The 27,306-nt window shown below is 50.9% G+C and overlaps 1 protein-coding gene and 1 long non-coding RNA gene across 3 annotated transcripts in view; both read left to right on the plus strand.

Moving 5' to 3' along the window:
* The first annotated feature begins 5,235 nt into the window (after positions 1–5,235).
* The window catches only part of ARHGEF4 (Rho guanine nucleotide exchange factor 4), a 335,116-nt gene continuing 313,045 nt past the window's right edge, over positions 5,236–27,306 (plus strand). Inside the window, 1 exon segment of the mRNA XM_070463910.1 lies at positions 5,236–5,311. Coding sequence (XP_070320011.1) covers positions 5,273–5,311 — 39 coding nt within the window. The 5' untranslated portion in view covers positions 5,236–5,272.
* LOC110150898 (uncharacterized) lies at positions 9,040–19,218 on the plus strand. Of its 2 annotated transcripts, none has more exons than XR_002317890.2 (3): positions 9,040–9,229; positions 14,564–14,654; positions 17,304–17,772. It is a non-coding gene; the product is annotated as an uncharacterized lncRNA (long non-coding RNA). The 2 variants fall into 2 exon arrangements; XR_002317888.2 differs by lacking the exon at positions 17,304–17,772 and adding an exon at positions 17,891–19,218 and having other exon boundaries at positions 9,041–9,229.

Below are 27,306 nucleotides of genomic sequence, written 5' to 3' on the forward strand. Positions count from 1 at the left end.
AGGGACACCCGTCTCTCTCAGTGGCACTGTCCTGCCTGGCTGTTACTCTCTGTGCCTCTGTGCCCCTTCTAAGCAGTTGTCCCAGAACAGCTCTTGGCCCTCGAAACAGGCTTTACAGGGCCACCTTCTCTGAGACCAAACCCTCATGGGGATCCTTATGGAATGTTCTTCCCAGCTCTGCTGCCCGAGGCTATGCCAGGCCAACGTCCAGCAGGGAGCTCTGTGGACACCCTAGCCTAGCTCCCCTGCCCAGAAGCACCTCCTGCCTGAATCTCTAGCCCCTTTCAAAGTTCCTTCTGGGAAGTTTCCCAGAAACCTCAGCCCCATGGCTCACCCCTGCTTTGCTTGGCCACACGGACCCTGGCTGCACCCCAGGCTCTGCTCTGGGAGCATCTGTCCCTGACCATCAGTTTCCAGCTGTTCTCAGTGCTACTGGGGACCACACCCCCCGCCTCCCCTTGCACCCTCACCCAGGTGCTTTATCTCGGGAAGCTGGATTCCCTCACCTGGTAACACAGAAGCGCAGGTGAGTCTCCTCATCGGTGTGCCCTTCCATCTGCTCTGTGCATTGCCAAGGAGTGTGCCCACCGTCCCCTGAAGGTTGCTTTCCATTGTCTCCCAGATACCTCCTCAGTGCAAAGGCGCCCAGGAAGTGAGTGTGCCTGGGCACGCCTCGGCCTTTCTGGGGGACAGATGTGAAGAAAGGGATGAGGGGAATCACAGGGGTCTTAGAGAGACAAGAGGACAGCAAGTTGAGGTAAGAAGCTCTCTGATGGGAGTGGAGTGGTGTGGATTGGGATGCCGCGGTCCCCAAGGTCACGGACAAGACGCGTCCTGTCTTTGGGATGATGCTTGTTCACTTCAAACAGAGGTAGTGAGATCAGGTGTGTGAGCTGCCTGGAATGGAGGAGCCCCTTGTCCTGCAGTTGTGGCACCTGTGGTTGGGGAAAGGCAGGAAGGAATGGGAATGGTGAGGACAGGGCAAATCCTTTGCTCAGCCTCCAGGCTCCCATACCCTCTTTTATGCAAAACAGTTCTCCTGGAACCGTGGAAGCTCAGGGACCCTCCCAGGGGCTTTGCTGAGTTCCTCACGGGTGTGTCAGCCTCTGCCTGGCTCTGCACTCTTGGCCAGGTGTTCTCCATCTGCGCTCATTGGGAAGTTCTGACATCAAGGTCCACCCTGGCCTCAAGCACTCAGCAGGGTGCACCTGCTTCCTTCTCCTGATGGCCCTTGAGGGAAGCTGGAGTGGGCTCCCCAGGGCCTTCTCCAGGGGATGAGAGGCTTTCCTGTCCCCACCACCTTGGCCCTCTCATGTGCCAACTTTAGGATCTCAGTTCAGTCTGGAGGCCCCTGCAGAGCATTTGACATGGTCCCATGACCCCTGGAACATCTGATTCGCAGCCTTGGGTGTGAGAGGGCCAAGGTGGTGGGGGGCAGGAGAACCTCTCTCCCCAGCACTGCCTTCCGGACTAGCCAAGAGAGAACACAAACGCTCCCACACCTGCCTGGGCTCACCCCTAACAGCTGTGCCTGCCTGGCTGTCTGAGCTGGCCCTTGGCAGGTTTGTACTTCTGTTAAGGACCATTTGGTTTCGATTGAGGCCAAAGAATGGAGTCATTTGTTGTCACCCACTCTCCAGCCTTCAGGAGCTCTCTTAAATTCTGTTTCCAATATGTTCTTAATTTGTCCCACATTTGGAGGCAACAGTGCAGGCAGGCCATTCCTACCAAGGCTCACTGAAGCTTCCCGAAGGTTCACTCTCTCCCCTGCTCAGTTCCCTAGAGCAGGCACATTATGGGAGACTCAGGCAACTCTGGACCTTACCTCTTGGGAGCTGATGGAGGCCCAGGGACCTAAAGGCAGAGGCAAGGGCAGGCCGGAGGCTAGGAGAAAATTGCAAGTGGGGCTGCACCACACTCAGGGAGGGCATTCAGGCACCAGGATCAGCCTCTCCAAACACGTAGTTTCTCTTGTTGAATGTTAACCACACCTGCTGAGGCTGCCTCTCCTGGCATCCGCCTGTTCCCTGGGTCAGCACCCCTTCACCTGCCTATGAATTTGTGACCTACTCCATATTCCTCCTAACACTGCTGTGCTGCCAGACTAGCTGGAGGGAGCAGTTTGTGTCCTTTGTGACCCAGACCCTGACTGGGGCATAGGTCCATGTGCTCCTGGGGACAGAGGAATAAATAGAGTGCGGCAGGGCACACCAAGGGATGCACAGGCTGATCCCCAGCTGTCTGCCCAAGCCCATCCTCTTCCCTTACCACAGTGCCTCGGCATCTACTGCGATGTTTTCTCTTTGACCACTCCTTGGCCACTCCCCACGTTGCTGAACCTGCCGTGTGTGACAGTCTTGAGATTGGAATCATAGAATTTAAACATGGTGAGCTCGGCTAATTAGAAACCTGCTGTGCCCATCCCTCTGCAAATCTAATTGTCTACTTTTAAAAAACAAAATGAAACAAAACAGCACAATGTTCAGAGCTGTTTTAGGTTCACAGCAAAATTGAGAGGAAGGTACAGAGATTTCCCACATACCCGACCTCTACACGTGTTCAGTCCCGTTGCTCAGTCGTGTCTGACTCTTTGCGACCCCCTGGTCTGCAGCACACCAGGCTTCCCTGTCCATCATCAACTCCCGGAGCTTACATGTGTAGCCTCCCCCTTTATGAACATCCACCACCACAGTGGCACAATTATCACAACTGATGTATTTACACGGACACATCATTATCATCTGAAGTTCAGAGTTCACATTTAGGGTTCACTCTGGGTGTTTTACATTCTATGGGTTTTGACTAAAGTGTAATGAGATGACATATACAGGTCACTAGAGTATCACAGTATTTTCACCATCCTAGATATCCTCTGTGCTCCACCTATTCATCCCCACTTTGTTCTAAACCCTGGCAACCACTGACCTTTAAACTTTTTGTCTTTAAATAACAAAGGAGCGAGCATACCCTTTAACTCCATAATGCAGTCAAGTACTCCTAAAACTGTTGTTCTTCAGTGAAAAACTCAGATATGGACGAGTTTGAGCAAACTCCAGGAGATACTGAAGGACAGGGAAGCCTAGGGTGCTGCAGTCCATGAGGTCACAAAGAGTTGGACAAGGCTGAGCAACTGAACAACAACAAATGACCACATCTGACTTATTTCCTCTTGGACTGCTGAGGGATTAAATGCCACAAACTATGGCAGGGACCTGTTCCGAGACTGGGACATGGTAAATGTTTGGTAAATGGAACCGCCACAATGGTAATTTGCTAGCCTGGGGTCTGCCCCTCTGATAAGCTATGAAGTTGACTCAGGCCCCACTTCCTGGGCCTCTGAATGTCCCAGGACAAGCAACAGCAGTGTCACTTGGGAACTTGTTAAAATAAATATCCAGGCCCCACCCCAGATCTGCCATCCAGAAACTCTAAGGTAGGCCCGGCAGCCTATGTTCTAACACATCCACCAGGTGGTTCTGATGCTTAAGTCTGAGAACCTGCCATCCAAGGATAAAGGTCAGATAACTGTAGACTCTGTGGCCAGGGAGATGTGTATTTTCACTGCACCTTTCACTGGACCAAGGTGCTAAAGGGGCTTTAGCACCTTAAGGCAACAAAGAAGAGGGAATTAACATTTGCTGAGCACCTCTGAGGGCTTCACTGGTAGCTCAGATGGTAAAATATCTGCCTGCGATGCATGAGACCAGCCTGGGTTCAATCCCTGGGTCCAGAAGATCCCCTGGAGAAGAAAATGGCAACCCACTCCAATATTCTTGCCTGGAGAATCCCATGGACAGAGGAGCCTGGAGGGCTACAGTCCATGGGGTTGCAAAGAGTCAGGCATGACTGAGCAACTAACACTTTCTTTCCGAGGTTTAACTTCTTTAAATTCCACATAAGGCAGGTCTTCGTCTCCCAAGTTTAAGAAAAGGGCTTAGAAGGGGAGACCGAGATTTTGCAATTCTTTTGCTTCCACTACCAGGAGCCTGAGGGACATCTTCTCACAAGGTCCATGGATCCCAGGAAACAGGCAACCAAAACTTTCAGATGATCTCAAGGCTGCCTCTGCTCCCACACCCCACAAATTCTAGCCATTTAGCTCCATGCTTTCTGCCCTGCTCTGACTGCTCTGAGGATCTGGGAGAAGCAGAGAGAGTTCGGTGTGGGGGGGGAAAGCACAATCTGCCAGGCAACACCAGACAGGTACTGCTGACCAGGAATGGCATTCAAGGGGACCAGAAATTGGGTGAAGGGGCAGGCATGGGCTGGGGCATGCAAAGTCAGTCTGAGCAGGCGCTAAGCCTCCATGAGACTCATCCCAGAGGTGGTGGGCTTGGAGCAGGACTGCAGTATGACACCCATGAGCCCTTGGCACTTGTCTTTCTTTGGGCTCTTCCAGCATAAAACTATCTTTTAAAAAATTATTTTTTACAACTGTAAATCCAGATGATGATTCTCAGGTCTTTTCTTTTGATTTGAAAGGAAATTAAACACATTTGTGTTTGTGCATAGAAATCTTGTGGCCATCTTGGCTAATGGGAGCATGTCTCCTGGGCGGGCCTCATCTCCTTAAAGCCCACAAAGAAAACATTCAGGACTTCCCCTTGCTGCTTAGCAGAAGACAGCTCTCCTCTACCCGCGGGCGGATTCTCCATTTGCCTCCTACATGCCGGAGCATATATCTAGAAAGGAGTGGAGCCAGAGTGGGTCCTGGACCCAGAATTTGGGTCTAGGGACTCCAGTCCACATTTGCCTTGCCTCTCACTGGGGGCCTGATCATCTACGTGTTGCTGAGCGTCTCTGGGTTTCAGTTTCTTCAACTGGCAACTGAGAATGCTGAGCAAACGCCCTTTAATTTCTCGAGCTCTTCGACGGAAAAGGCCGCCCTCCCCACGGAAGGGCAGGGACTCCACAGGTGAGTCGCAGGTCGCTGGCGCGCGCGCCGCGTAGAATGCGGATACACGCCTCTGTGTGGTGTTTGTGCAGAAGTTAAACACTTCCAGGCTCCGGGTCTGCCCAGCTGGCACCGGGGGGTGGGGAGGGCTGCGGGGGTTGCTCCCTGGGGCGCCGAGCCTTGTCGGCGGACAGCTCCGAAGTGTGTCTGTGGGGCTCGGTCGCGGCAGTGGCCCTGGGGTGCTAGAGCGGCCGGACGCGGGAAGGCGGGGCGTCTGGGCGACCCGGGCGGGACGAGGGCTGGACGGGGCGGGGCGCGCGGCGGCTTTAGGGGAGCCGGGCTCCGCCGCGCGGCTCTCGGTGCTGCGAGCGGGCCACCATGCTCAGCGTCGTGCACTTCCTCCGGAGCTTATTTAAGGTGAGACGCGGCATCCCCCTGGCCACTGCGGGCGCTGGGCGGGGTCTGGCTAGGCGCCGGGAGCAGAGCTGGTGCACGCCGCTGCGCCCTGAGCTTACCGCTGGGCACCGGGTGGTTAGGGGCACCCAGGGCCCTCCCTGCCGCCCCCAACTTTCTAAAGTGCCGATCGAGAGAACGGGGCCGCCCGATTCGGGGAAGGAGAGGTGCCCATCAAAGGTAGGTTGGATGGCAGCCCAAGGCCAGCATTGGTGAGGTGGACGCCCAGTGTCCGGCCTCCCTGGCACCTGCTCACCCTCGACACGCAGGGCACAAGTCAGCCTCGGCTCCTCCGAGCAGGACCGCCGGTTCTGGGAAGGACGGCTTGTGCCGGATCCAGTCGTGCCCAGGAAGTCGTTGGTATTTTATTACCCAGGCTGAGGGGACCCGAGGTACCCACGGAATACCAGCGGGGTTGGGGCATCGTTTTGAGAAAGGATGTCTAAGCGGGGGTAAGAGAACAGCAACCTGGGGAGTTTTAGACTTCTGCATGAAGGGCCCCTCTACCCAGGCCGGAATCTCCAGACTACTCATTAGTGGGGTTTCTCTGGGGCGCCCTTACCTTCCATGCCCTGATGGGGACCCCATGGTGAGCAGTTGGCTGCAGATTGCCTAGCTCCACCTCCACAGGTGAGAAACCTGGGACCATGGTGGGAGGCAGGATGGGGGTGGATTGGCCTGAAACCAACCGCATAAAAAAGAAGAGGCAAGGAATTGTTACCAGAGTGACAGCCCCTCAGTAGGCAGCCAAACACTGGGGCCTGCCAGAGCATGGGACTGGCCGTGGTGGGAGGAGTTTCTCTACTTGGCTGTGAGACCACTTTCTCCTAGAGTGCAGATGAAAGGGTCCAGGTAAAGTTCTCTGGCTCTGAGAGCCCTGGGGAAAGTGGCGGGAAGCCAAATGACCTAGAGCTGCACCAGCAGGAGCCCTGCCCTCAGCCGGTCTGGAAGAGCAGCCTGCGTATCAGTTCACACCACTGTGTGTGTAATTAATGCATACAACATCAGGAGGGGAGAGGGATGGAGCCTTTCAGCAACTTGTATTAGTGAGTGATGTTCTTTGGTGTTCTTTGAAGAAAAGGGGAACGTGGCAGGTGTCAGGGCTATAGCTCTGAACACACAACCCCCTCACCCTCCTTTGCATTCTGATTCTGCTACTGACAAGCTGTACAGTCTTGGTGCAATCACTTAACCATGTTGGTCTTTGTTTTCCTATTTGAAATGTGTGGACAAGAATCCCACACCTTTCTAGGTGGCTATGAGAATCTTATTACAAACCATACATGTATTTTAGAGCACTGAGCCAAGGACCTTGGTCCTTCTCCACCCATAGCAGTGGTCACAGGCTACCCAGGTGAGGGCAAGTTTGCTGGGCAGAATCAGGAGCACAGGAAACAGGCAAGGGTGACTTGGGAGGAGGTCACTGGACCTCCCAGGGCCTTGCCTGCCTGCTGAGTGGAAGCCTCCTAGGAAGGGGGTCCTTTGACTAACTATTGTCATGGGACACACTCTCCTCACATTCCTAGCCTGTCCCCAGCACCCGCTGCCTACCCTAGTGTCCCCAGAGGTCTTAACACATTTCAGACCTCTCTCTGTGCATACCATGGGAATGAGTAGATGTGCCTCTTAAAGGATGTCCCTTTCTGCTGCCCTGCAGAGCCACCCTTGGGAGGAGCCTTGAATGCCACGGTAGATAGTCCACTTCTGGCTGTGCAGGTATATCTTGCAGAACCACCATATAAAGACCATTCACACATGCTTTTCCTTTAGACACTGGTCATAAGGAATGCCCCACTGGGCCACAGGAGTGGGAAGTAGAGGGAACCACCTCCTGACCTCTCCTGAGCCTGGGCCTGTACTGACCACTTGGTGATAAGTAACTGACTTGGTTATTTGCCTGATCAAGAATGCTGCTCCATCCTAGGGAACTCAGATCACTGGAGTCCCACAGTCAGACTCTGATAATAGAGACACAGTCTCCACCAAGGTCCAGGAGCAAGAACAATCCATCAAACCCCAGTCCCCAGCTGAAACTTCTGTTGGGATTTGTTCCACTCCAGGCACTGTGGGAACCAACAGGATGTCACAGTCTTGTGACAGAGCCTTACACAGTGCAAGAAGAGCAGAGAACCTGCTCATGGCCTTTGGGATCACCCAGCAAACGAGCTGGAGCAGCAAACCTAAGGAAAAATAAGTTGCTTCAAAAATCCAGACACCTGCCCAGCACTGTGCATCTTTCTTGAGGGTCAGGTGCTGAAGTCCAGCAGCATGTCTTTCACTTTTAAAAGGCTTTCCAAATGTTCCAGACAACTGAATACCTTTGCTGCCTGCCTGGATGATTCACTCTCTGTTTTCATACTATGCATGTGCTCAGTCGTATCCGACTCTTTGCAACCCTATGGAAAACAGCCCACCAGATTCCTCTGTTCTTGGAATTTTCAAGGCAACGATCGATACTAGAGTGGGTTGCCATTTCCTTCTCCAGAGGATTTTCCCGACCCAGGATGTGAACCCCTGTCTTTCCTGCATTGGCAGGCAGATTTTTTTTTTATCACTGTGCCACCTGGGAAGCCTTTCTGTTTTCATTTTTAAATTAATTTTTATTGGAGAATACTTTACAATATTGTGTGAGTTTCCATTGTACAGCAACAGAGTCAGCTATATGTATACATATATCCTCTCTTTTTTTGGATTTCCCTCCGATTTAGGTCACCACAGAGAACTGAATAGTTCCTCGAGCTATACAGTATGTTCTCATTAGCTAGCTATTTTATACATAGTATCAATAGTATATATCTAAATATGTATATATATGTACATATGTATGTATCAGTTCCAATCTCCCAGTTCTTCCCATCCCTCTTTCACTCCTTGTGTCCATATGCTTGTTCTCTATGTCTGTGTCTCTCTTTCTGCTTTGCAAATAAGATTGTACCATTTTTCTAGATTCCACATATGTGCATTAATATATGATATTTGTTTTTCTCTTTCTGACCTCACTCTGTATGACAGTCTCGTGGACCCTTTGCCCCACGCTCCAGTCCACATCAGGGTACCTTGCTAATTGCTGTTCTACAAGTCCTGTCAGTATGGTGGTACCATAGATCGGCATGAGGTCTTTAGGAGTAGGAAGGTCAAAGTCTCTGCTCACTAAATTATGGCTCAGAATCAGCAGGGCCCTGAAGCAGGGTGGTGAAGCTCTGCTGTGCCTCTCATAGGGAAAGTGACTGATTTGTGCTGGTCCCCAGATCAGCAGTTGAGACAAGAAACACATATACACACAGGTACACTTTTGGCCAAACCCATGGACAAGGACTGTAAGACATTTGTTCCATTTAAGGAGATTGCTTGTAGGTCAGAACAGAAGACTCCAAACAGTCGAGTGTAAAATGGTCCACCGGCGTTTTCAAGGCTCCACGCCTTCTGAACCGGCTGAGCTGGGATGTTGAACAGGGCTGCAGTAGGAATTTCCTCTCCGCTGTGATTTCTTAGGCACCAGAGGTGAAGTATTGCTTTTGATCTCTGTTTTGGAGGGGCGGGGGTGTTCAGAGGCTTCAGTTAGCCTTTCTTCCCGCAGCGTCTCCACATCATGAGTGATGAAATGGAGTGGGGTTTCCACCAGGGACTGAGCGTGTCTTTGCCAGCTGAGCACTGTGGAGCTGGGAGAATCTCTGGAGGACAGATTCAGGACTCCAGTGGGCTACCATGATGCGGATGCATCGGAAGGCTCCGTTTATGACCTGGCATGCCTTCCGCTTCTCATAGGCCACAGGTTCTTATTAGAACGGAGCCAGTGTTCACTCACCTCTGAAATGTCCAGGTGGGTCTCCGTATGGAGCCTTCAGAAGATCATAGTACTGCTTGCTTAGTATGCTATTGCAGGTAACCAGCCTCCTCCTCACTGAAGGAATTCTGGGTCTGTCGTCTCAAACCTGGGAGTTAGGCAAGGGACAATGGAGTTTAATCAGTAAATATTTATTGAACATCTACTGTCTTCCAGACACTGTATTAGGCACAGTAAGAACTTTTTTTTTTTTTTTGCATTTTCCCCAAAGTATTGTGAATGTGTTCAGTTGTTCAGTCCTGTTTGACTCTTTAGAACCCCAAGGACTGTATGCCGCCAGGCTCCTCTGACTTTGGGATTTTCCAGGCAAAAATACTGGAGTGAGTTGCCTTTTCCTACTCCAGGGGATCTTCCCAACCCAGGGATCAAATCCACATCTCCTGCATCTCCTGCATTGGCAGGTGGATTCTTTACCACCGCACCACCTGGGAAGCCCTTTCAGTATTACACGAGTCCAGCAGGACCCCATGGGTATTGCCCATCCATTTCAGTCCTGGTACCCCCCAAGAGCTGTGACATCAGAACATTCATGTTGGCTTCTGGCACTTTAACACTGCTTCTCATCCTCTGTCATCCAATCAGCCACTGCCCCATCTGCCACCACCAAAGACAGCATTTCTCATCACCATCACCAGGTGATAAAGAATAGCACTTATGGCAGTTTTCCAAGATGTTGACATTCTCCTTGCCAAAGTAGGTCTCTGTGCCTCTGTGTCTTTTGGCTTTATAGGGGACACACAGGGGGTTGTGAGCAGATTGCTCTTGGTAAATCCACTCCAACACTCTGTCCCTTAAGATATTTAGACTCCTTCAAGGAATTTCTTCCTTGTCCATTTCAATTTGAGCCAATATCAAACTGAGGTTTTATTCAAGCAGCAGGTCACCTGCTGGAGCACACCTTGGGCCCTGGAGCCAGCTTGCTGCCTCCAAAACGAGTGCCTGCACCCATGTAAACATTATTCCTGACCCACAGAGCTGCTCTTCCCTCCATGGCCAGACGCTTTTGCAATCCATTCCCATCTGTCTCCCCAGATTTTTGCCAGTGCATATTGGCAAAGTGATAATTTTCTGAAACATGAACCTTTTCCTCCATAGTTTGAGTTGGTAACTGGTTCCCATGGCCATGCTGAGATAGGACTCTGTTTTTTGTTCTGGAGGCAAGGAAGGGGGCGGGGGTGGACATGAGGGGAACAGGCCTCACTTCACAGGGGAAAGTGATCACAGGTTCTTGCAGCAGTCAGAGAGGATCAGGGGCTGAGTAGGTTTGTGAATGTCCTAACAGATGGCCATTGCAAAGGCCAGGGGTCTCAGTCTTTTCTGGACGATGCTCTGACTTTCATTCAAGGAACAAGAAAGCAGTCATTCAGCTCACCAATCCACACACTGATAGAATCCGAATGATCTTGGTTCAGGGATATCTCAGTCCTGGGGCTGCAAAAGAGAGGAAATACTTTATGTTCAGTCAGAGAGTCCTGGGAGCTCAGGGGTTTGAGTCTGTTGTCCTCCGTCTTTAGTCTGGCTGGGGCAGTTAGGAATGACAGTCACCCCACAGTGCTTGAGCTCTTCATGCCTTCCCCTCAGTTTTCATGGCAAGGTCACCTTTTCCCCCAAAGCCCCTGGTAGACTTAGACACAGCTGATTGAATTAGGGGTTCACCATACATGCAGTGAGGTGCTGCAGTTTTGTAACTTAATGCCCAATATATTTTCACTGCCTTTGGCCTAAAATTGCTGGATTAACCAATCCTAGCACTTCTCCCCCTGCTCCTTTCTTTAAGGGCCTGTTATCTATAATCACTCTAGTAACAGTTTCTTTATTAGTGAAGGCTCTTGGTGGCAAGACAAAAATGAACTCCAGTTAAGTGGAAAAAGAAAAGGAACTATCCCGTCAAGGTGTGGGTAACTTCCAGGATCCAGCTTGGGCAGGGATCAGGAGAGGCGGGGCACGGTCAGTCCTGCTCAGCAGGCCGACTGCTGAGATGCCTCTGGCGGGGCTATGTCCAGACACTCAGTTCTGCCGCTCCACTCTGAGTGTCTCCACCTCCCCCTTGCAGGTAGTTAGGTCTGTTGTCAGGATCCACTGTCCTGCCTGGAGCTGAGCCCAGGCTGCCCTCTGGAGGGTGGGGACAGAGGAAATCTGCCCCCTTTCTGTTTCCAAGATAGAAGGGTCCCAGTTTCTCAATTGTCCTAAGAGCCCCTCCTACCCAAGTCAGGACTGCTGTTCAGATGCTGGGCAGGAGAGCAGTAAATGCCCCCATGAAGTTAAGTAGAAGTCCCACCAGGTCTCAACCTACCAACCTTGGTGGTGAGGGGTGTGTACCCCAGTTCCTAGGGGCATTTGCTAGGGAGTCACCCACATGTTTCAGCTCTTCTGGGCAAAGGTCACAATAGGCACCTGAAGCCACAGAGACTCTACCCCCTGAGAGGTCATGAGAAGGCTGTCCCCTGAATCCTAAAGAGGCTGGTCCCTTGGGATGACAGAGAGGGAAGTGGGCAGCTCTGGGAATCAGCTGCCTGCTAAGAGACCCTCAGTACCAACCCAGGGCTGCCACTTTCCCACCACCCAGGACTCTGCCATCCTCGGCCACAGTGCTGCTCAGGGGCCTGGTGCTTCCTTTCTGCCCTGGGCTGTCTCTCCCACACTGCTCTTTACAAGCCTCAGATATGGCCGGAGGCCAGAGGCCACCTGGGCTTTTGTTCCGGAGCCTCCTTCCGCTCCCTCTGCCAGCTCAGGGAACATCCCTGACCTCACCAGCTCCTCTCCATCCAGCTGTTCAAAATATACTTCCCAAACACCTCCATATTCTGAGTCCTGCCATCTCCCTCTGAGATGAAGGCTCTGAGAGGCAGGGCTTGGGTTTGGAGCATAGTGTCCTGGGAAATGCCAGCCAAACCTGAGAATGAGTTCACCTGCAGAAGCAAAACCTTGGCCAGGTCAGTGTCTCACATGATCCCCTTGTCCAGGGGACCTTAGTTGGCCAACCAGGGTTGTCAGTTCTAGAGACATGCATTCCCACAACCTTCACTGCAAGCTTGGGCCAAGCTCAGCTCAGCTCTCTGGACTCTGGAGGCCTCGTCTCCCCACGTCTGGGTGCCTGTTCTCCCCTTGGCCACCAGCCAGTCACAGCAGTCCTTTCAGGACCAGCCTGAGACTGCAGCCACTCTTTATAACATCAGGGAGGTACTTTTGGTACGGTCAGGGCTTCCGGGCCCCAAATGTTTTGTCGGCTTCTCCTACCAGATAGAACTGGGCAGTGTCCCAGTGTCCTGAGAAGTGCTCGTCTTTCGGAAGTCCTTTCATGGTTTTCTCATCTCTGAAATAGGCAATCTCCTCCTTGCCAGTTGTAATACTGTGAGGTTCATTGGCTGCTCCGAGACCCTCCTGGGTAACCAATGTGAGCTGTCTTAGGAGTGAGGGTGGCACTGCCTGTGAGGCATCACTGCCTCTCATCTGTTGATTCATGTGCCACATTCAAGGAGTAGGGCCCTGCCAAGGGTGCCACCACACCACACCAGCTGCCACACCTTATCACCTCCTCCAGGAAGTCTTCCTTGATGCTTCCTTCTCCTTTGCAGCTCAGCTTCCTTCAGTCTTAGCAGCATACTGAATTATAATTGTCTCTCACTTCTCCATGCACATGTTCATTTAAATATAATTTTACTAAGGATCAACTTACTCTATATTTCTATTTTGTACTGTCCTTAGAAGATTCCATGGCTACACAATATGATTTCCTTTTTTTCTCTAAGTTCCCAGCTTTTCTGTTTATTCTCATATATGACATGCCACAGACAATGACAAAAAAACAAGCCATTTCATGCCCCATGTACAACAGTGCTTCCAAGTAGGTAGTAATTAATGGATATATTAATTCAAAACTCACCACTCTTGATACTGGGAGGTAGACTCATGAGTGTTCATTTTATTATTATTTCATAGCATATATAAATATATTTTTGCTTTTGTGTATCATATATTGCACGTGTGCATGCCCAGTTGCTCAGTTGTGTCCAACGCTTTGTGACCCCATAGATTGTAGCCCGCCAGGCTCCTCTGTCCATGCAATTTTCCAGGCAAGAATACTGGAGTGGATTGCTATTCCCTACCCCAGGGGATCTTCCCTGACCCAGGGATTGAACCCGTGTCTCTGGAGTCTCCTGCATTGGCAGGAGGATTCTTTACCACTCTGCCACCTGTGAAGCCTGTACCACATATTGCATAATTTAAAAATCGACCAGTTAGTAAATCAATCAGTGCAAACAGGAAATAGGGAGAAAAAATAGAGAAATCCTCTTCTTGTTCTTAATGAACTGTTGTCCATGGAGGATCCAACATGGGCTGGGGGAGGAGAATGAGAGAAGGACCCCTTCCTCAGTTATCACCCATGGGCTGCAGCTGAGTCCTGGATCTCCTGCCTGTCTAGATACCTGAGCACTGCAGGTAGGAGGGTGACATCCAGGACTGGATGGAGCCGTGCTTAGTGGCATCTGATTAAGTAAATGACAGGGACATTATTTTGCAGCATGAGTGACAGGTGAACGGACTGCTTCCTTCATGGCTCAGGCTGATGCAGCCAGGGCCCTGTGTGCCTGATATCCGAGGCTGCAGCTTCCAGCAAAGCTGCACATCAGAATCACCAGCCACACAAACTGAGTGGGTCAGAATCCAGACCCGGGGCCCAGCCCCAATTCCTGAGTTTGCAGATGATGCCAGGGCATGGCTAAGCTCAGAAGCACTGCTCTACAGACCCTGGCGCTGCCTGCACTCCCCACTAGGACAGGGCCATTCTCAGGGATTCTCTGGACTGAAGGGAGCCGAGGCCAGACCGCAGGCTTCCCTGTGACCTTCACACCGCCCTAATGTACCTGAGTGGGGCATATGCTCCCCTGTGGACTGGGTGTGACCAAGGCTGACTCCCAGCAGTTTTCTGCTGTGGATCCCCCCCTCCCCAGGCAGCCCAAGTTCTATGGGTGTTTGCATGTACCTTGTGCACCAAACGGGCAGTGTGTCCCTCTTGGAAGCTTTTTGCCATGAGGTGAGGAATTCCTGAGCCTAAGAAGGGACCTTGGAGCAGGGCCTGGGCTGGGAAGATGTACTGTGTGGTGCTGCCCCTCCTCCTGGGCCCCTGGCATTGGTGGTGGCCCTGGGGGCCGGGGCAGCATGGACCAGCTCTCCCATGGGGCTCAGGCACGTTCATGTGAAACTCTTCCACTTCTAGGGATGTAGTGAAAGTTAAATGATAATAAAAGCATGGAAAAACCTGCAATCACCCAGCATAGATCAAGCTCTCAACCATTCTTACTCACCTTCTGTGCTTTTCCTTGCCCACCTCTGTTTTTCTCCTCAAAACGAATATTTTTCCTTGTAACCAGTGGAGCTGAATGGAAGCCCATCTCCTGATACACGGTCACATGGGGTTGCTGCTCAGGTGGATGCTACACCAGCCTGCAGCTCCTAACACAGGTACAAGTTGCATTTTCACAGAAGAGCTCGGACCCTATGCCCAGAATAGTTGGTGAAGCCAGTCCTTGGAGAAGCCCAAGTCCTGGAAAGGGGTGTGAATATTGAGCCTTGTGAGAAAGTGGTAAAGAACTGAATGGAGGTTTTCTGCATTCAGTGGAGCCATGAAGGAATCCTTGCCTCGGAATACCACTTAGTGAGAGAGGAGGGGGCCGTGGGGACACACCCCAACCAGATGGGTTTCCAGAGAATTCTGAGAGTGGCCAGAATGCTGCATGGTTGCATTTATCTAAAATGCCAGACCATACTCCTGAGTCTGACAGAAAGCAGAGTGTGGGACAGGTGGGGACTGGAGAGTGGGATGGCGGAGGGACCTCAGCTGGTGGCGACGTGAGACATCCGTTGTCTTCTCTGGTGATAGTTTCATGGCATATACCACTACCACGTCAGAAACCCTCAAGTCCTACCCCCAATGTGGGCAGTTTACCTCGATAGAGCCAGGGTCTCTCTCTGGCGAAACAGGACTGAAATCTCTTAGCTAGAGCATCTCAAGGCACTCCTCCCTGCTTAAAAATGATCCCCTTTCTCTCTTCACCCCCTTCCTGAGGTGCCATTGGCACAGACTTCAGTGGTTTGGGCGCAGCGACGGTCAGTGAGATGGAGGCCTCGTCTGGGATAGAGTTGGGGGATTCTGGTTTTGGCAGTGGAGGTGTCCTTAGATCAAGGGTGCATTGGCTGGGTGTGTCATTTCTGGCTTGTCCTGTAAAAGGTGTAGGGCTTGGGGTGCTTGGTCATCTAGTGCCTCCACCCCGCGAGTCAGGCACTGGGCTCCTGGGAGTGTGGAGTACCTCCCTGCAGCTGTGTGAGGTGATGTTGGTAAGGACTTGCTGCTGGAGTTGGCTTGTAGGTGAGTTTGGAGAGGTTTAAGGAAGCAGGGATGCTGTAAGGAAGCATAAAGAATTCTGTGATTGAGTAATTCAGTAAATCTCACCCAGGGGGAGGTATGACTGGTTTGAGGCTAAACCTGGGATTGATGAGGCAGCAGACATCACCCAGAATAGCCAGCTGTTTGCGCTCCATGACCTGGAGTGTGTTCCGTCTGTGCCCAGGTGTGAACACGGAGGGGCTTTGTCACGACCCCGGGGTGCTTTGCCTGGTGCTGTTGCTTCATGACGTTCACATTCTGCAGAAGGATGCTGGGCTCCACCATGGCTCCGGGGGGGCTTCTGTGTGTCATGGTCACTGTTGTCCTTCTTGCTTACTGGAAGTGAGCTGGGTGGATTTCCAACCCCCGAGAGCTTTATCACAGATGCTTGTCAAGGCCCTTCCTGGTCCCAGTGACCCAATTCTCCTGAGGGTGCCCAGCAGGCATTTGGGAAAAGCCTTGGGGTGATTCTGTGCTTCTGCTGTGGACCATGGCACAGAGCCCGGCCTGTATTCTTGACTTGAGCCCAGCAGAACAGGTGCTCTGAGCCCCTCAGCCCCACCCAGCCAGCTCCAGCCTCTCGAAGCAAGTCCGCCCCTCCCACCCAGGACACGGGCCTTCCCAGCACTGCCGCTGTCTGCGTGCTCCTCCATGTGGACCAGGGGGCAGCTAGTGACACTGCCTCTGTCCCAGAGCATCTGCTTCTCACTTGGTGTCTGAGTTCCTCAACTGGGAAAAGCCGGAAGGAGATACGAGAGACCTTGTAAGACAGGAGTTTTCTATCATCACAGTAGACTTGGGGGCACCCCAAATCCTGACTGTGAACAGGGTGATGACTGTGGTTCAGTCATCCAAATTCTATTTCCCTGTAAAATGAGGGTAACAATCTGTCAGATCACGAGAGTCTGTAAGCTCACATTTGTAAAATGCGAGGCCTGTGTACCTTGAATGTAGAAGACTCACGCCCCTCAGAGGACTAGATGCCAAGGTGGGAGCATGTTTGGTATTCGGTGCCCTTCTGAGGCTGCCTCAGTCTCTCCTCTCTGTGAGTTCTGGAGTTTATAAAATTCCAGGAGAGGATTCATCAGGGAAAACATTGGCTTAGAGAGACACAGCCTCCACCCTGAGGGTGGTGAGTAAGACACAGAGGGCGGCGGGACAGGTGGAGGGCGGCCTGTGCGGCCCCACCCTGTGCCCGCAGCCTGCTGCCCAGCTCCACCTCCCCTCCTGAGCGTCCTAGGGACCATGCAGCCCTCCCCCTCCCCACAGGCCCTCCCCCGGCCTCAGTCTCGGGAACAGGACCGGAACTGAGCCCCTGGATAGGTCCGGTGTGGCTGGTCACTTCTGGCTGAAGCCGACCGGCCAAGTGGACCCCCCAGCTGTGCAAAAGACCCTGTGGGAGCAGGGACTCCTCGGTGCAACGGGGTAGGAGGCTGGACACAGGGCACTGGCGGTCGGCTGGAAGGAGCACCGAGGGCTCAGTGGCCGGGCAGGAGAAGGGCTGAATCTGCAGGTTGATGGAGTTTGCATGAGACAGGAGCTTTCTCCAGGTCACGTGTGCAGCCCTTACCCCCACCCTGTCTCAGGACCACCCTCTGAAGCAGCTGGAAGCAGGCTTAGATCCAATCTGAAGGGCTCCAGGCTCTGGCCCACTGTTCTGATTTGATCCCAGAAGTGCACCTTATTCATTCCAACTACAGCATTTGCCAAGTCCTTTTTCACCCCAGGCCCTCTGCTGGGGAGACTAAGCCATGAGTGAGACAGAGTCTGGCCATCCAAGCACCTCCAGGAGGTGGTTCTAAATTCTCCTGAGCACCAGGTCAGTAGCTGAAACCTGGGTATGAGGAGGTGGGTGGGTTGTGTGTGTTGTTGGGACAGAGTCAGACACTGCACATGGGAGATGTGCCACAGTGAGGCTGTGGGGAGGGCCTGGAAGGGTCAGGGTGCTTGGGCGATCAGGTGCCAGGATGGAGGGCGCTGAGCCCTGAGGGGGGTTGCAGTGTCCGAGGGACCTGGCCAGGGACGCTGCCTGGAGGACGGTGGGCCTTGCCTCCAAGAGGCTGAGCAGGTACCCTGGACCTCTGATCCGCCACCCCAGCCAATGCAAGCTTGGAAAGCTTTTGCCAAGGCACAGGGGTGAGAAAGGAAAGGCAGGCCTGCCAAGTGAGGAGGTGCTGCCTGCCTGTGTGTGCCGCAGGCCAGGTGCCAGCCCTCCACGAGGCGGGGGAGGAGAGGGCTGCTGCGAGGCCTCGCCTGATACCTGCACCTCTGCCTCCTTGTCCGTAGCCCTGGTGTTTATTTCTGTCTAAAACAGGTCCAGTGCTGGCCCGTGGAGGGGCCCCTGAAGAGGGTGCTGGGATCTGGGGAAGCTCTGGCTTGTCGCAGGGGCCTTGGAGAAGACACCCTGTATTCACCCTGTGCCACAGAGAGACATGGGTATGTGCCAGTTCTCTGGGCGCTGTTTGCAGAGTCTTCCCCTTTGCTGGTCACAGAGACACCTCTGACCAGGGCCCCATCTCCAAGCAATAAGGTGGGGGTTCAGCAGCCACACCGCTCACGGGGTCGCTCCAAAGGACTGGCCGGGCCACCTTCTTGCCAAGGACCCTGAGGGAGGCTCACCTCAACCTCTCTCTTGAGATGTACTGCAGCAAGTCACCTTTCCTGGAACTTAAGACGCACTTCTCAGAAAGCAGCTTGATTCTTCTAAAATCAACATGCATTTATAATTGATGTGTACATTTAAGAATGATTTCCTCTTCCTCTCGGAAGCTGTCATCGACTTTGTGGCCTCTCAGCTGTAAGTCTCCCACGTGAGCAGGACACACAGTGCGTGCGTCTCCGGGGGCCCCAGCCCCGCCCAGTCCAGGAGGCGGAGGCCTTCCGGGAGAGACCTGCACTCCCCGGGCATCCTCAGAGGGACACCTTTCCCAGCATTCCCGGAGAGGCTCCCACTGGGCCCAGGGCCTGCTCCACGTCTTCCCAGCAGTGAGTGTGACCACCGTGATTTTGCGCCTGATGGACAGAGCAGCGGCCACCTTCTGGCTGAGCTTCCCCTGTGTCCCTCTGTTTGCAGGCAGTCACCTCTCAAGGTACCTCAAGGGAGCAGGCACTGCCGGTGACCCATGTGTGTCTGCCGGAGAGCTGCCGACACAGCCAGTCATCACATTCAAGGACTGTTTCTCTGGGAGCTTGTTCTATTCTCCTCCAATGAGGCTGGTTCCAAGACCCACCCCCAGCTTGCCTGTGGCCCCCGACCAGCACTAAATGGCTGCTGATTGGATTCCCAACTCCAGATCCTCCAAATTGGCCACGTTCTTCTCTCCCTCTGGTTCAGCTGCATGTACCCTAACACAGTAGAACGTACAGTACAGCACGTGGCCAGTGGGCAGGGGAACAGACTGTAGGGGTGGCAGAGCCTCTAGGAGGGGTGCAGCAGGCAGGCAAGTGGCCCTCCTAACAGCGGCCTCATTTGTAGATGAGTCAACTCGGGTGATAAGCTGTTGGTCCTTTAATGGACCAGAACCTGGTGGTCCGGAGTCGACGATAAGAAAGTAAGAGAGAGAAAGAGGCTGATAGCGCTTGTTGGTCCTTTAATGGACCGGAACCTGGTGGTCCGGAGTCGACGATAAGAAAGTAAGAGAGAGAAAGAGGCTGATAGCGCTTGTTGGTCCTTTAATGGACCGGAACCTGGTGGTCCGGAGTCGACGATAAGAAAGTAAGAGAGAGAAAGAGGCTGATAGCGCTTGTTGGTCCTTTAATGGACCGGAACCTGGTGGTTCCGAGAGTAAGAGAGAGAAAGAGGCTGATATCCCCTGGTTTACGCGGAAAGCCAATAGAGTCCTGTTCTTAGGGCTCGCGCTGCTGCACGTGGGCACCAGGCGCCCTCTCGAGTGGGTGAAGGCACAGTGCGCCTTCTCGAGAGGGGCTTAGAAGCCCGGGCAAGAAAGTGAGCTCAGCGGGCCTCCGCGCTCCAAGGAATTAGCCAGAAATAGAGAGAGGGAGAGAGAGAGAGGAAGACAGAAAGGAATAGAAAGAAAGAAAGAAAGAAAGAAAGAAAGAGAGACACGGGGACCCAAGCTCTGATGGAGCAAAGGTGTTTTAATCAGCGTGGCGTGGGCACATATACTGTCTTACAAGGTGGTTATTCTCAGCAAAGACAAAGATTAAAATTCCAGACTTACAAAACATAAGACGATCCCTATCAAAGAGAGAGAGTTGCAAACAATCACCTTTTACCATTTGGCTCATAAAAAGGAAGAGGGTACTTATCACTGTAATGAGAAATGCCTGGATTCCTCAGCCCCGGGAAAGGCGTGCCTCTCCTCTTAATTCCTGAATATTCAGGAATCAATAGGGCCGGAGGGTTCCTGACAGATCCAAAACAGCACGCGGGAAGCCTCTGGTTAAATGCTTCCTGACAATAAGCAGAGGAGTGAAGGCAGAACAGAACCCAACATTGACGCCCCCATTTTTCTGCCACACTGGGAAGCCTCCAGCAATGTAGGCTTTCCAGTGAGACCCTGTGTGATGATGTTCTGGGCTACCAGGGCCTCTGCCGTGCATGTGCTTCTGTGTCCAATGGAGAAACCCCCTCCCTGCACAGGCATGGTGTGCTCCAGGCCCACCGTGAGTCTCGGAGCAGCCTAGGACCCCCATGTGCAGACCCGCCTGGGGCTGCCACACCCACACCCCACTGTGAGAGGTTCTCTCCGTCCCTCTGAGTAGGTCTGTCTCTGAAACTGGAGCAATAACCTGCTGAAGCCCCTGTGCAGGGCTGCAGAGAGGGCAAGAGGAAGTGAGCTTCTCCAGCTTTGTGCAATCTGTAGAGACTGTGGATGTGCAGGTATGTTTGCACATGGAGAAGGCTGGGTACTGAGTGAAGCTGGAATGGAACCAATCTCCCTGCTTTTCTCCTGTCTGGTGGCCTTGGGTGAGGCAGGGTAGGGGGAGTCATGACCAGAGACATGCAGGTCAAAAAGGACATGAGTTAGGACTCATCTGTAGATGGTGACAGGCATCACCCTGGTGGGCAGGCTGAGCCGGTCCCTGTCTCTTCACTCCAGTGTTGAAGGAGAGCCTGTGAAGACCCCTGGGCCAGCCCTGGCTGGCGTTAGTAAACTGTGTGGTGGTGTTTCTCAGGCAGTTATGTCTTCTCAGGGAAAGGAAGGCTACGCTCTTCCCCAGAAGAGACACAGCCAGGAACCATGGGCGGGAATGTACTTCAGCTGGGACCTAGGAGCAGCAGTTCCTTTGTCTCCAGGAGGCTTGCTCTGCGGCAGGTGAGGAAGGCCAACCCCACACAGCTGCTAGGAAGGAACTGCTGCCAGGCCTTGGGTGGGTGGCCTCACTGCCTCGAAAGAGTGAGGCAGGGCAGGCGGGGGCCTGCAGGGAAGCCTCAGGGCAGCAGGTCAGAGACTGGCTCAGGGTGCTCACATGAAGAGACGCAGTCGCATCACCACCGTGAACACACAGCCACTGTAACGTCCCGACTACTGCATTACCAGATCACCTGTGACCCGGAGAACCCACCCTCCCTCTCTGGAGATCCAGTAAGGCTCACATGAGACACCACTAGGTACCAGAGTTCTGGAGTCAGAAAGACCTTTCCAAACTCAAACACCACCACTTAGCAGCCTGGACAAGCAGCTGTTCTGCGCTTCAGTAAGGAAATCTGCAGAGAAAAATAAGAACACCAGCGACATTTTAGGAGGAAACACTGTATATGAGGTTCGTGGAGAGCATCTCAGGCATCTCTGCCATCACATGTTATTTTTATCATGTTGTTGTTTAGTTGCTCAGTCGTCTCCGACTCTTTCTGCGACCCCGTGGACTGTAGCCCGCCAGGCTTCCCTGTCCATGGGATTTCCCAGGCAAGAACACTGGAGTGGGCTGCCGTTTCCTTCTCCAGGGGATCTTCCTGACCCGGGGGTTGAATATGTGTCTCCTGTGTTGGTAGGTGGGTTCTTTACCACCGAGCCACCTGGGAAGCCCTGTTTTTATAACAGGGAAGACAAACAACAGGAGAGACAGTTTTCACTCGGGTGTACTGTGCAGCTGCCCTCTGGCAGGCTCAGTGCTGGGGCTGGAGTCCTAGAGGGGCTGGCATGCTCCCCCTGGGGGAGCCTGGAGTCTAGCAGGAGAGACAGGTAGACCCATGACAGCAACAAGGACAACAGCAGCTTCACCTCCACAGCTAGGGATTTGACAGGGAGTGGTGGGTGCTGGAGAACCCAGGAGAGGAAGCACTCAGAGAGAGGCCTGAGGAGCCAGCTGGGTAGGAGGCACTAGCGTGAGGCCCATGCACCCATCTGGATTCCTGATGCCCAGGGAAAACTGAGGAGTGAGCAGGGGAACCTGTGGAGGAGGTGGAACAATGTGCCTGAAGGCAAAGCATCAACGCTGGGGACGTCTTAGGAGACGCCCAGGTGTAAGGAGGGACTGGGATAAGTGAGGACGCAGAGCAGGGCCAGGGTGGGCTGAGCCTGGGCGTTCGTATGGGCAGTGGAGAGCCCGGGCATGACACTAGCTGTGGATGTGCCGAGACCTGAGGCAAGGGCTGGGGGGCACAGGAGCCCACCCCTTCTCAGGGCAGGATGTCCTTGTCCTGCTCAGAGCCCAGGAGCAGGACGGAAGAGGGCTTAGTGGGGAAAGGGTAGAGCCACCGCAGCCAGCAGGACAGTGTTAGAAGATTCTTTGCTCTCCTGGGCCCAGAGCAAGCTCCTCTCCCCTAGGGATCCTGGGCCTGCCACCTGTACAGGGCAAGAAGTCTCTCAGGTTTCAGAGAAGAAGCTGTCTCCTTCTGGCAGCCTGACACACCCGGGTCAGGAAGCTTCCATTATGGTTCACCTGGCGAGAGCCCACGAGTCTGGTCCCTTGGATTTCCTGGCTTGGCGTTTTCTACTAGATACCTCTGCACAGCATCACAAGGGACCCCCTGGCTCCCCCACACCCATCCTAAGGACCAGGCTTGGGTCTTCTGGAGGGAATCCCACACAGTAGCCCACACTCTGACGTTAACAGGCATATGGGTGATAATGAGCCTGTGATGGCAGAAAATTCAGAACAGATGTGAGAGGGAAGAGGGTTGAGCCACCCAATTACTCATGATGTAATTGGGTGGCTTCAGACATAGCACTTGACCTAATCCTATCTTTTCATCTGTGAAACACTGCCTACTTCACAAGCTTATTGTTTGGACTTAGCTATAAGGTGAAATTTGAAGGAGGCATGTAATGCTGACACTTTTCCTTTCCAACCTTCATCACATGACAGACTACAAAGCACAGAGGTCAGCTTTGACTCAGCTCTTTCACTGGACACCGTGAGAAAATCATGGTCCGGGGTGGAGCTGCTAAGACATGTGTGGGCTGAACCAGGTGTCTGTGAGCATCAACTTTCAGGCTGGCAGCTTCTGTCTTCTTCTTGAACTGTCTTTGGTCTCCACGGCACATTCTGCCTCTCTACAGTGTGATGGGGCAGAACTTGAGGAGTGGGCACGTCAGGAGCACCTTCATTTGGGTCCTCTGTTGTGTACAGGCTACGTGAACCCTGGCAACATCCCAGCCACTGTGGGAATACAGTGTGGGTCAGGTGAATTGAGGGCACAGTCATAATAAAATACGATGAAGTCAGCCTTGAAAAATGGAAAGGCTGGTGCCAGAACATCTGAATCCTAGTCCCAACCTTTTTGTGTGATTCTGGGCAAGTCACTAAACCTGTGGGACAAGAGGTCTCCGTTCTCTCACCTGTCAAATGCAAACATCCTCTCTCCTGCTCACCTCATGGGTTTTTGTGATGATGCAACTGATGATGCAAGTGGGAATTGCTTGGGAAAAAAATATATCCAATACAAGAGAAATTAATTTAGAAATTATGGGGTATCCAAACAAAGTGGTAATAAAATTATGTCATAAAATAATACTTAGGGCTGTCCCCTCAGGATTCCTCTGATCATGCCAGCAGGAAGGGCGCCTCCCCTCCCATCACACAGGCGGTGGCTTCTGCACCCTGGGCGAGCCTGCACACCTGCCTGCACCTGCACCTACACCTACAGGGCCGCCAGCTGCTTACCTGTAGTTGTGGACTGTTGTGTAAAGAGAAGGACTGACCATGTTTACTGAGGAGAAAGGGCAAAAAGAGTGGTTAAATGTACAGGAGAGGTGCAGGGGTTTTCTGAGTGAGAATTGTGAAGATCAGGGTGTCACTGCAGGAACGTTAGTAATACCCAGAGCCTGACACGAGAGGGTGCCTTTATTTTTATTTTTTAATTGAAGGTGGGCATGAAGGGCTGCAGCAAGGCTGCTAAGGCAAGTGCATTTATGGGTAGGCTGGAAATAGCGGGTCTTATCTGATGACCTCTTTTCTCAGGAAGAAGGCAAAACCTTTCCCCTGGTGATGCAGTGTGGGTATATGATGCCTCCTGCAGGGAGACGTGTGGTTGAATGCTCTCTGAAGTTCATTGCAGATAATAGTGCTCCAAGGTTTGGTTCTGGACTCAGCACGTGTCTGTAACCACCTGTGTTCCTCCCCAGTGACAGTGTGAAAATCTGCTCTTTGGGCTTTCCTGTCCTTTAACATGCTTTCCTCAGCCAGAGGAGTGTATGGCTCCTATATGTGATTTTGTAATAAAGCTTTAATTTTGGAATAGATCTAGCTTCCCAGCTTTCTGGGTGGGTCAGTGGTAAAGTATGTGTCTGCCAAACAGGAGACTCGGGTACAATCCCTGGGTAGGGAAGATCTCTTGGAGAAGGAAATGGCAACCCACGCAAGTATTCTTGCCTGGGAAAAGAGGAGCCTGGAGGGCTACAGTCCATGGAGTCGCAAAGAGCCCGATGTGACTTAGTGACTAAACAACAATTAGGATTATAGAAAAATTGCAACAGTGCAGAATTCATATGTGCCCTACACCCAGTCTGCCCTGTTGGTGACATTTTACATGTCTGGTATATTTGTCACAGTGAGTGAATCAATTTTTGTAAAGAGTTACTTATATTTTATTTCTTTATTTCCAAACATTCTTGCTATGGCCTTTTCTGTTACCCTTGACCATGGGAGGAATTCTTGTTTACTCATGATTTAGGAATTTGAATAAATCATTTGAATCATCTCCCTCACTTTTGGGAGTTTCTCTATTTCTTATCTCCTGTGGATGTGGGAAAAAGTGCTGTAGAGGAAAATAAATATCAACTGGAATTTTATCAAGTCAATATGACCCTGGTGTCAGTTATACGTGTCTTTTTAAAAAAGTGTTATTACCTAGTAAATGCAGTTTGACAGAAATCTGTTTAAGAAAATGGTTTCTTTTCACCTTGCTTATAGTTTCCTTTGTTGTGCAAAAGCTTTCAAGTTTCATTAGGTCCCATTTGTTTATTTTTGCTTTTATTTCCAATATTCTGGGAGGTGGGTCATAGAGGGTCCTGCTGTGATTTATGTCAGAGAGCGTTTTGCCTATGTTCTCCTCTAGGAGTTTTATAGTTTCTGGTCTTACATTTAGATCTTTAATCCATTTTGAGTTTATTTTTGTGTGTGGTGTTAGAAAGTGTTCTAGTTTCATTCTGTTACAAGTGGTTGACTAGTTTTCCCAGCACCACTTGTTAAAGAGATTGTTTTTTTTCCATTGTATATTCTTGGCTCCTTTGTCGAAGATAAGGTGTCCATAGGTACGTGGATTTATCTCTGGGCTTTCTATTTTGTTCCATTGATCTATATTTCTGTCTTTGTGCCAGTACCATACTGTCTTGATGACTGTGACTTTGTAGTAGAGCCTGAAGTCAGGCAGGTTGATTCCTCCAGTTCCATTCTTCTTTCTCAAGATTGCTTTGGCTATTCGAGGTTTTTTGTATTTCCATACAAATTGTGAAATTATTTGTTCTAGTTCTGTGAAGAATACCGTTGGTAGCTTGATAGGGATTGCATTGAATCTATAGATTGCTTTGGGTAGTTTAGTCATTTTGACAATATTTATTCTTCCAATCCATGAACACGGTATATGTCTCCATCTGTTTGTATCCTCTTTGATTTCTTTCATCAGTGTTTTATAGTTTTCTATGTATAGGTCTTTTGTTTCTTTAGGTAGATATACTCCTAAGTACTATATTCTTTTCGTTGCAATGGTGAATGGTATTGTTTCCTTAATTTCTCCTTCTGTTTTCTCATTGTTAGTGTATAGGAGTGCAAGGGATTTCTGTGTGTTAATTTTATATCCTGCAACTTTACTATATTCATTGATTAGCTCTAGTAATTTTCTGTCAGAGACTTAAGCGTTTTCTATGTAGAAGATCATGTCATCTGCAAACAGTGAGAGTTTCACTTCTTCTTTTCCTATCTGGATTCCTTTTATTTCTTTTTCTGCTCTGATTGCTGTGGCCAAAACTTCCAAAACTATGTTGAATAGTAGTGGTGAGAGTGGGCACCCTTGTCTTGTTCCTGATTTTAGGGGAAATGCTTTCAATTTTTCACCATTGAGGGTAATGCTTGCTGTGGGTTTGTCATATATAGCTTTTTATTATGTTGAGGTATGTTCCTTCTATTCCTGCTTTCTGGAGAGTTTTTTTTATCATAAATGGATTTTGAATTTTGTCAAAGGCTTTTTCTGCATCTATTGAGATAATCGTATGGTTTTTATCTTTCAATTTGTTAATGTGGTGTATTACATTGATTGATTTGTAGATATTAAAGAATCCTTGTGTTCCTCGGATAAAGCCCACTTGGTCATGATGTATGATTTTTTTAATATGTTGTTGGATTCTATTTGCTAGAATTTTGTTAAGGATTTTTGCATCTATGTTCATCAGTGATATTGGCCTGTAGTTTTCTTTTTTTTGTGGTATCTTTGTCTGGTTTTGGAATTAGGGTGATGGTGGCCTCATAGAATGAGTTTGGAAGTTTACCTTCTTCTGCAATTTTCTGGAAGAGTTTGAGTAAAATAGCCTTCAGAATGGGAGAAAATAATAGCAAATGAAGCAACAGACAAAGGATTAATCTCAAAAATATATAAGCAACTCCTGCAGCTCAATTCCAGAAAAATAAATGACCCAATCAAAAAATGGGCCAAAGAACTAAACAGACATTTCTCCAAAGAAGACACACAGATGGCTAACAAACACATGAAAAGATGCTCAACATCACTCATCATCAGAGAAATGCAAATCAAAACCTCAATGAGGTACCATTACATGCCAGTCAGGATAGCTACTATCCAAAAGTCTACAAGCAATAAATGCTGGAGAGTGTGTGGAGAAAAGGTAACCCTCTTACTGTTGGTGGGAATGCAAACTAGTACAGCCACTATGGATAACAGTGTGGAGATTTCTTAAAAAACTGGAAATAAAACTGCCATATGACCCAGAAAGCCCACTTCTGGGCATACACACTGAGGAAACCAGATCTGAAAGAGACATGTGCACCCCAGTGTTCATCGCAGCACTGTTTATAATATCCAGGACATGGAAACAACCTAGATGCCCATCAACAGATGAATGGATAAGGAAGCTGTGGTACATATACACCATGGAATATTACTCAGCCATTAAAAAGAATTCATTTGAATCAGTTCTAATGAGATGGATGAAACTGGAGCCCATTATACAGAGTGAAGTAAGCCAGAAAGAAAAACACCAATACAGTATACTAACACATATATATGGAATTTAAGAAGATGGTAACAATAACTCTATATGCAAAACAGAAAAAGAGACACAGATGTACAGACCAGACTTTTAGACTCTGTGG

Source organism: Odocoileus virginianus, unplaced genomic scaffold, assembly GCF_023699985.2.
Source record: "Odocoileus virginianus isolate 20LAN1187 ecotype Illinois unplaced genomic scaffold, Ovbor_1.2 Unplaced_Contig_9, whole genome shotgun sequence".
NCBI lineage: Eukaryota > Metazoa > Chordata > Mammalia > Artiodactyla > Cervidae > Odocoileus > Odocoileus virginianus.